This window comes from Rhea americana, unplaced genomic scaffold (genome assembly GCF_003343005.1).
Source record: "Rhea americana isolate MKP2758 unplaced genomic scaffold, rheAme1 scaffold_66, whole genome shotgun sequence".
Taxonomy (NCBI): Eukaryota; Metazoa; Chordata; class Aves; order Rheiformes; family Rheidae; genus Rhea; species Rhea americana.
In genome coordinates, this window is record NW_028186823.1 from 1,349,706 (window position 1) to 1,359,511 (window position 9,806).

General features: G+C 41.1%; 1 protein-coding gene across 1 annotated transcript; it reads right to left on the reverse strand.

Annotated features, from left to right (window-relative positions):
• Positions 1-5,638: 5,638 nt before the first annotated feature.
• On the reverse strand, positions 5,639-9,801 carry SOWAHC (sosondowah ankyrin repeat domain family member C; the record flags this gene model as incomplete). Its single annotated transcript, XM_085320836.1, has 1 exon — positions 5,639-9,801. A coding segment is annotated over one exon (840 nt), but the record flags the coding sequence as incomplete, so codon positions are not given.
• Between the last annotated feature and the right edge of the window lie 5 nt (positions 9,802-9,806).

Sequence of the window (9,806 nt, forward strand, 5' to 3'; positions counted from 1 at the left end):
GCGGTGTGCCTTTGAGTGTGTGTGTGTGTGTGTGTGTGTGTGTGTGTATACTTATTTTAAAATCTATTTTGCATATACAGTCAGTATCTAACTAGTGTTTGCACAGGTTACACAAATTCTAGGGACAATGGGGCAGGAACTACATATTTTCTTGTATTTGGCCAACATCTGATACTACAGGATACCAACAGTGATTTGGACATACCAGTCTATAACCAGTAGCAGCAGCAATGTTATCAACAATAACATTCAATAATAAAAGATTTTTGACAGCCAAATACCATTTCTCCACTGCCAGTCAATCGAACTCTATTTCCTCAGTTTTACTTCCTCATTGTTTCACTTAAGCTGTAGTACTCAAGAGGAGAGTAAGTGAAACCTTCCCAAGGCCATAAAGGACCATAAAAAGTCATGCTACCAATAGCTTTTTTGCCTATAGTGAAAATTCCTTTCTAAAAAGATCACCGGGGAAAAGTCAAATCCAATCTCCAGAGTTCTCCCATGTGTTTCAGCCAGTAAGGTGATATACTTAAAATATATATATATATATATATATATAAAATATATAACAGCAATATTCTCTGAGCAGATAATATCTAGCAATGTGGAGAGCAAATTGGACAGTGACAACAACTATTCAGGCACCCTCCATTACCAAGCCACCAAAGTAATGGGTGTTTTCTACAGAGGTTAGTGGGATTTATCCTAGACACAGGAAAAGGACCTCGAAGGAGCACTGTGGTGGAACGTGGGACACCAAAATCATTCAGTGATTAAAAAAGGGACATCTCGCCCTATGCTRCTTCGCCACCATGTGTGCTGGCGTGTCTGAGATGGGTAACTCTTCCCCCCCCCACCCCTTCTCCGTGCCTCAGAAGTTTAGTTTCATTGGCACATAGGGAAGTGAACTTCCAAAACGATTGGTCGTCTTTAAAGTTACCATCTTGTATTTTTGATAGGACTTGAGCTAAAGTTTTCCAAAATTTGGAGTAATCTGCACAGGTAGCAGAAGGGCCTCAGCTGCAAATGAGGACAAGGCAGGTGATCAGGTTGATCAGAAGTCCCATTTAGGACCCATGTTGACAGGTTAGTTTTGGCACAGCTAATGGAATAAGCAATAGAAATACTGTGAACCATGGTTAGTGTTTTTTCCACAAAATAGTCTGTTACTTACAGTTTTGCCTTTGTAGTACAAAACACTGAAATCACGGAGGTGAAAGTGAATTATTCCTCACCAATTTTAATTTACTCCCTAATTTTAACCATTTTATAGTCTGTATTATAATCACAATGACATATATGTAGAACTCTCATCAAAACATTTTTTGTGCTTTACACTTTTGAAATTTAAAGTAGAAATAAAGCTTATGTTTAGCTTCTCCATTTGATTTTTAATCAAGAGATCTCTTTATTTAGAGTCTCCAACTTCTGAATATAGCTTCAGTGTTCAAGCTTTTATAGTTTTATCRTTTAATATTTGTGCAATTCAAACTACAAAAAACACTGCAAAAAACTAGGAGGTAGTCAAGAAAGGAGAAGGTAGTGGGTGCAGAAAGGATGAAGATGCGCAGCACTTAACCAAAGCAGCATCAGTGAGATGTTTTCGTAACAGGTCTTCACTACTTAGAGGAAAACGAGTTGCTTCGTTTTCAGGCAGGGAGTTCATATCCGGGAGGAGTCACGTTTTAATTAAGAATTCTGTTAGTCTTTACGTGCTCTGAGAGGTTATATCTTAAATTTGCTAACGTGTAAAAACAAAACCASTGCCATGCCATACAACTCATCTAGTGGTGAGAAAAACACAGTCCCTGAGTGCAGCAGAAGTCTCAGTTCATCTGTACTACTAGCTCACAAACGCTTCAGATGAATTTACCTCAGCTCTGGGAAAAGTTCTAGGGTTTTACCTTAAGCTCCACAAATGTAAACACTGGAGAAAGGCCAATACTACACTTCTTYTGCATATAAAAGCTTAAGAAAACCTGAGCATCTCACAGATGTGAACTATGTAGGGTTGCTGAAGGTACACATCTTCAGGTCAAAGAAATTGGCTTGCATTTTCCCAATGAGTTTAAAGAATAATCTTGTTTTAAAATATGAAAACCTCTATACATTTGTGGCCATAAGCATCTGCATTTGCAGTTGTGCTCTCTTATTTTTTTCTATTTCTCTCTCTCTCTCTCTCTCTCTCTCTTTTTTTAATGAAGGCAGATTTCTTCTGAGGATGAATTTGGTTATCTCAGAGACAAAAACTTTGCTAAAAGGAAGTTGAATTTGCTGCCAAAAGATGCAGCAAATTTTAGAAGCTGAGAAAATTCCCACTTAAAAAAGAGAAATGTAATACTTCCTATCACCCAGACAGCTGTTGGTGAGCTACTATGCAGCTCAGCAGAGACGTACTTGGGATATCCTACTGCAAGTTAGTACCTACCATGCAACTAACTCATCTTGAGCAATTCCTGTGCAATGGAAAACCATCTTCAACAAGTGACTTTAAGAGGAGACATGGCAATGTTGCAGCATCCCTCTGTAGTAGTTTCCCGTCGCAGCTGTTCGGTATTGACCCAAGGCTGAAGATGAATAACATCTAATCAGCCACATTTACAACACAAATCATTTAGCACCACTTAAATATAAAAGCCTCCTAAACACTCCAATTCCATCTATAGTTCAATTCATGCCATTTATTTGTATGTGAAAGTGTAAGACCTGCATAAATGATACAAGCAGATGAAATTAAGTACTACCTCTGCTTCCATACCCTTCAATGGAAGTAAATCCATCAGCTTCAAAAGGCTCGAGATTTACTGATGCTACTGCCTGCTGTGTGCAGCTAAAGGCGGCACGTGGTGACAGCTATGACACTTGTACTTTATTCCAGCCAGCCCCGTCAACAAAGCTTCAACAGGCAGAAGACGTGCAAGAAGGTASCTAATGGTCATGTCGTAGGAGGCAGTTGAAGCAGCAGGAGCCAGTTGGATCCCTTTAATTATACTCTCCTAAATTAGTACTTAGTTGCATATCCTATACCTTTGATAAGATGGTATGTGATAGGTAGCAAATATAAATTTTATTTGTTCAAGGGCTACATACACAGGTGTCTTCTGGGACATTAARGCTTTGAAATTTCATATAAATTTATCTTAAGTGCACAGAAGACATCTTYACAGCCTGCACAGTTAGTCTTTTTGTATTGAAAGTAATAATGGGGACAGCACCTCCTTGTATGAACTGTCGCACAGATTTTTCTTTTTTGGGCTCCAACAAATATTGCAGACATCCTTTATCTCTTCTTTTTWTTCCCCCACAAATGACTTTCAAAAACAGATATCTCTTATTTGTGCCCAGTTTCTCAGGTACTCTAGAGAACTTCAAAGTGAAATGGCCAGTAGAGCTCAACAGCTACCTAGCAAAAGTGAAAGACCTCTAGCTTCAGGGGAAAAGTGCTGACAAAATTCCCACTCAAAGTTAGGGCTAGCTCTAGGTACAACCTGAATATAGTGGAATTATTGTGGTGGTTAGGTGCATGTAAAATGCAGTTTTCCAAAGTCTCTCTTCAATGGACAAGGATTGGTAGGTATGCCTATTATATAGGTTGTCTGCTTTAGACTGGCAGCAATAAGYTTCCAAGATTTATTTTCATTAATTCATGCAGACACATGCACAAACACAGATCTGTTGTCTAGGACTGTTCCTGCCTGTTGACATTCCTACCATGGATCAGCAAAAYGCCCGTTAGTGATACAGGGCACATTAAAAGAGATTTATATGACTTGTTAGTTTCTCTTCATGCTTCTAAGTAATTCAAGGGTAGAGAGCGTAGAGCTTTCTATACAAAATGGCAGATACCTTAAACTAATGACAATAGCTCACTTAATTTTAGTAATCTAGTTGAAAGAACACAATGCATTTGCACCTTGACCGTAAGTATTACCTGCTTTTAAGGCAACTGTTCCACATGGCAGCAGAAGTTTAAAGCCTTGCAAATGTTCAAAATACCATTTCTTCAGCTTTTATCACACAAGATGGAATATTTCTGTATATAAACCATAACACAGCTGTACTAAAACCAAATAAACAAAACCCGGTGGCTTTGCTCAGCACTTCCAACAATGTGCATATTAGTACCAATTTTGGCTAAACCAAAAAAAAAAAATTTATATCAACAATGTGCATATTAGTACCAATTTTGGCTAAACCAAAAAAAAAAAATTTATATAAATTGTAACAGAATTAGAAAATCAAAATGGTATGTTCCATTTTTCCCCAAACTGTTTACAGTTTAGCCCAAATTGAACAGCCAGTCCCTCTTTCAAGATCTAATACTAATATAAAGCCTTCTTTATCCTTCCCTCCACCTCTGTTGAAGAAATGTATTTTTTTGTTTTGCAGTTCCAACAAAAAGGCAAAACGCATGGCTCAACTTTTTTTTTTTTTTTTTTTTTTTTTTTTTNTGAAGGAGTCTCCAAGGAGATGTTCAGATGTAATCCATATAGGCTTGTGCACTCAGGGCACATTAAGCCAGGACTGCAGTCCCACTACCCTTCTTTCTAGTCAATGGGAAAACAAGTAAACTCAATGGGGTTTATTKCCCAATGAGAAGTCTAAAGTTAAGTGGAACCAGTCTGATGTACAGACTTTACTGCAACAGCTGTAGCTACACTAAACACAGAAAAGTTGCTTATATGTCTACAAACATTACTGGCTGTGCAGAGAAATGTTGGTAAGAATGCCAATTAAAATATTTAACAGGAKACATTGAGTTTTCAGCAAGTCCTAACTCTCAGCCATTACTCTGTAGGAGAGATTTACATTTGGATACAATTTTCTGAACTGCTAGCCAAGTCGCTTACATGACCAGCAGGGCTCATGGAGACTTGTCATACTGCTTTGAGTCCTTCCCCACCCCCATAACCTCAGCTGCTCGCCCCAGTGCCCACTCTCCTCCAAACCTCCAAGAATACTTTCCCTCCCTCCTCTTGCTAGAGTCCTGAAACCACAGACTTGGGGTTGGTTTGGAGGAAGACATGGAAGTCTTTTTTTCAAGAATGAATTTGGATGTCTCTCAGTGGAGTTACTGGCAGCACAAGGGTCTCTAGTTTTACCCTATATTCTGGTAAGGTAACAAATTCAAAAAACATTTAGATATACCAAATTCCAGTCTCACATGGAAATGAAGTGAATCTTAGAGAAGCTGCTGGCTATAGTTACAAAACTTTACAAAAAAGCCTTAATCCTAAACCTTTTTATTTAGGTTCTGGCCTTTACATAGTGACCAAAACTAGTATTAGTCTTTCCAAAGTCAGAGGTTTCTAGCTGCATAGAAAGAAGGTCARGGCAGTATTTTAAATTTAGCAATTCCATTCTCCAAAGCCCTTATTTAGACTTACTTTGCCATTAAAAAATCAGCTCTGTCTTGATTTACTTTAAAGTGAACTATTTGAGAGCGTGTAACTGCCAAAGAAAAATGTTACTGTCCTAAGAACAGCTCAACTGTATCTTTTCCAGTCTCTTACTCTTCTAATGTTACATAGTATCAGCCATCTTCATGATTAAAAAAGCCCTAAACATTCTTTTGCAGGCCAATATGCAAGTGACTGCTAGGTATGTGCTATACAGAAGTAGATTCAAGCAAGAACAATTCATGGGCACTTTTTATTTCAGTGAAACTAAAATATACAGATTCTTAACTCAACCGTTCAGAAAGACACCCATAAAAAGTTGTATTAATAAAAACTGTCAGGCTTCCAGGCCTCTAATRTTTCAGGCATAGGATACAATAAAAGATATCAAATGTTTACATTACAGTCTTGCTGCATTACATACTACCATAGAAAGTGAATAAACACATCCAGTAACTTCAAGTGTACTATTAAAAAGACTAGTAAGTGCTCCAGTTTTTTTTTTTTCTTTTTTGTACCAAACAACTTTATTTCAAATTCACATCTTTCTAGGCAACATATCCAAAATATCTGACTCAATAGTACCTTCAAACTGTAAATATTCTGAAACAGGGCATCAAGCTTTTCCTGTCCCCAAACAAACCTTAAGTTTTAGCTCATGTTATAAAAAAGTAACTGTGTGGAATGTGACAAGTCAAAACGTGAAATCAAAGTGCTTTAGTACCATAGCGTAAGAGACATTAATGGTTACCTAGCTATTTGTCAATATCTTGCAAATAACAGTACAATTTTTTACAGTTCGGACTTGGTATCATGTACCCCACCTTGCAAAGACCTTTGAACGGTTATGGTGAAATCTCATTACTTGATAGTTAAAGACAGAATAATATTACAATGGAGCATATTTCACTTTGATAGTTCAAATAATGAGTTATAGCGATGCACCTTTTTTATCAGTTTTCAAATTCTATTAGTCATTGCCAAAGTCCTACTGTATTACGCAAGACAAAACTGTGTTCCAGTTAGTCTACTAAAATCTAAAGTGTGCTATATTCCAATATCCCAAAGCATCAAACTGTCAAATTATTTCCCCRAGCCCCAAGAGCTATATAAATTTAGTATTTTTGTGCAATTCTTTGCTATTTGCATGTGAAGAGATCAACACATGACAGTTAATATGAAAAARCTATGAACTCCCAAAGCAGAAAGTTACTTTAATAGGGTCTGGAAGTAGGTAGTTGCATGGAATATGTGCAACTGAGAAGTGCCATGTTGAAGATGGCTCAAGCTGCAAGTGTCTTTATAGAACCTTAAAAAGCTATTTATTTTATGCAGTGAAGAGGATTTAAGACATGTAATTCTCTTCTGTGTCAAAAAAGTTAGCTCTGCAGTACAATATATGATTTTCCCCCTTTCAGACACTACATCTGTAGTACCCATTTACAGYTTAAACAGAAGGGCTGGGGGAAGATTTCTGGTCCTGCCCCACAGACAGAAAGACAAAGTGCTTTGCAAGACTGACTGTATCCATCACACTTATAGCAACCAATCAAAAATAAAGGCACATKAAATTTGTAATATAGCTTATTAATTATAAACTAAAGCTGAACCTCTGCATAATTTCTAATCTTTGCACAAAAGCAATGACCAGCATTTATGCAGAAATTCAGTTTTTTTCTTGCAGCTTTCTCCAGAAATAGCTAAGCGTTGCTTGCATGCCTGTACAAACACTGTCACTTCTTAGAATTTGATACAAARCACAGAAATTGGAAGTTTACCTGCATGGAAAATCTGAAACCAGTGAATCACCAACACTCCCTTCCTCTGTCACTGGAAGAAMCATAAGTCAATGGCAACAGCTACCTACAGCTGTTACTTTGAAAGTGCACAACTCCCAGAAGCAGTTTCCCTGTGACACATTCTAGGGCTTGTGGCATAAACGTAATTAGTGTCTCAAATTTTGATTTTTAGCTATCAAAGTTCACCTATGCTCGGTGAGTTACTTGACAGACATGCACACGCACTCTGAGGAAGCGCGACTCAAAACATGACAAAYGTTGCATTGAAACAGGCAGTACCTTGCCATTTAAGCATAGATGAGCTTCTATCTTGAGCAGCATTCGGGATACAGGGTCAGCTCRATAGCTCCTTCTTAAGGAGAGGTGGGTTTGGATACCAATCTGTCCCCTAGGTTTCATTGGAATTGCTACCATTAAAGCGGAGAAGCAAGAGTCAAGTGTTCTGAAAGCTTTAGTGGACAGATTGGCTCATCAATCAGATTAAGACTTACCAGCTTGTTAAACAGCAGTTCAAAGGCCTGGTGATTACTTCTCTAGAAATATCGGTTTAAAAGAGCTCAAACACCACTGCCATCATTAACTGGAACGTATCTTATACTGCTTTTACTGCATAAGCTAAACAAACAGGGGGAGAGTTTCAGAGTTCTGGTTACGCACCTTGCGCCTCCTGCTCCCCTCGTCTTTTTGGCTGTTGTGCACAAAGTCAGCTGAAGGAACTGSAACACAAGTCACTAGTGAACACAGACCTGTACTACTGCACTACAGGACCTTGTCAGAGCTTCATGAAGGTTTCATGCAGTGGTTTCTGTGCTCTTCTTTGAAACAGAATATGACTTTCATACGTAACACACACAATGCAGTTTTCTGGTTTTAAATGCAGTGAGTCATACAAACAACGTTAACAAGAACTGACCAGACTTCAATAACTCAAACTGTGCTAGGTCTGGCACTTGAGAATTCACAGTGATCAAAATAAAATTGCTTTGCCTACGACAAAACATAAGATACCAAATATATAAAAAGACTCTTTGCTTACATTATCTTGTATTAATATTCCAACAATAATAAACAAGTTCAGTAGTACCTCTGACAGCAGAGACTTCTGCATGTTTAACTCTATTCATTGTCTGCAGTGCATTTTTTTTAAATATATGTGATGTCAAATTAGGCAATTTTCAATGCATAAAGTCAATACAGGTTCAAGTCTTTGCTGAACCGGAACTAGGATTCCTACAGGAAACCATTTATCTGCAGTCTCCTTTTAGGTACCCAGCTCCACACTGTGCTAGGTGGTATTGCTGTTGGAAAAAAAGTATACTTGCATACTACTGAGGTGTTCTTAAATAGCCAGCTATTCACAAATAGTTTATAGTACCAGCTGGTGAACTAAGAGCAGAGCATTTGCATTTTTCTTCCCTCCACTCAGCTTGCTAATCCTAGATTTACTAACGCAGGTTTCTGATGCAGAAGTCTGCCGTTAGAGAGAAAGCAGCACAGCTTTTAAACACCCCCAGCATTTCTCAACGCACCCACTACCCCTTGCTCCAGCACCAAGGGGAAAATCGAAGCAGCTGCTTTCTCAGGAGTTGTGAACCACCACAGCCCTGCCGGCCTGGTGGACACCCCAGAGTTAAAGCAAGATACTCAGAACCTGTCCCCCGAGAGCACACAAGTCTAGAGGAGCACCCGCTCCTACCTGCCCCWCTTCCCGTACTACACCCTAGGCGCTTTGGTCCCCGAGCCCATCTCCCAGGCCTCCTGCCTTATCCAAAGACATTGGACTTCGGCCTGAGCTTGAATGATGCTTTCAGGGACTTCTCCTCCTGCTCCTCCTCCTCGGCATCACCTCGGAAGGTGTTGTGGATGATCTGWGTCCTGAAGCGGATCTTATTAAGCCGAGGCTTCATCCGCCCGCTACCGGAGGCTTTCCTGGTCATCTCCTTGCCCTTGCCTGGCACCGCTGCCCCTTCAGTGCCCTCGGCCTCCTCCCCTGTGCTGTGGTGGTGGTGATGGTGGTGGGAGAGCCGGTAGCTCATGAGGTTGGAGGGCAACACTTTGGAGAGCCTCCAGCGCCCGCTCCCATTGCCAGCGGYCCCTTCCTCCTCCTCCTCCTCGTCCTCCTCGTCCAGGGCCCCCACGAGGCTCCGCATGTCCCCCGGGGTGCCCTGGTGCAGGTACTGGGCRGCCTTCCGCCCGCTGTAGTCGCGGATGTCCACGTCGGCGTCGTAGGCCCCCACCAGGAGCTTCACCACCTCGGTGCGCCCGTGCATGGCGGCGAGGTGCAGCGCCGTGTAGCCGCCGCTGGTGCGGGCGTTGATGTCCACGGGCAGCCGGTGCCGCTGGGCGAAGTTGACCAGCATGGCCAGCAGCTCCTGCCGCCCGTGCTTGGCGGCCCAGTGCAGCACCGTGAAGCCGGTGACGAAGTCCCGCTTGCAGAGCAGCGCCGGCTCGCAGCTCAACAGCCCCTCCAGGCTCTCCCACCGCCCGTCCGAGGCCGACAGCATCCAGGCGTGCTCCAGCGGGTCCAGCGCCACCGCGCCCGCCCCCGCCTCCTCCTCGGCCGACGACGAGGCCACCGAGGCGCTGTCCGACTCGCCGCCGCCGCGGG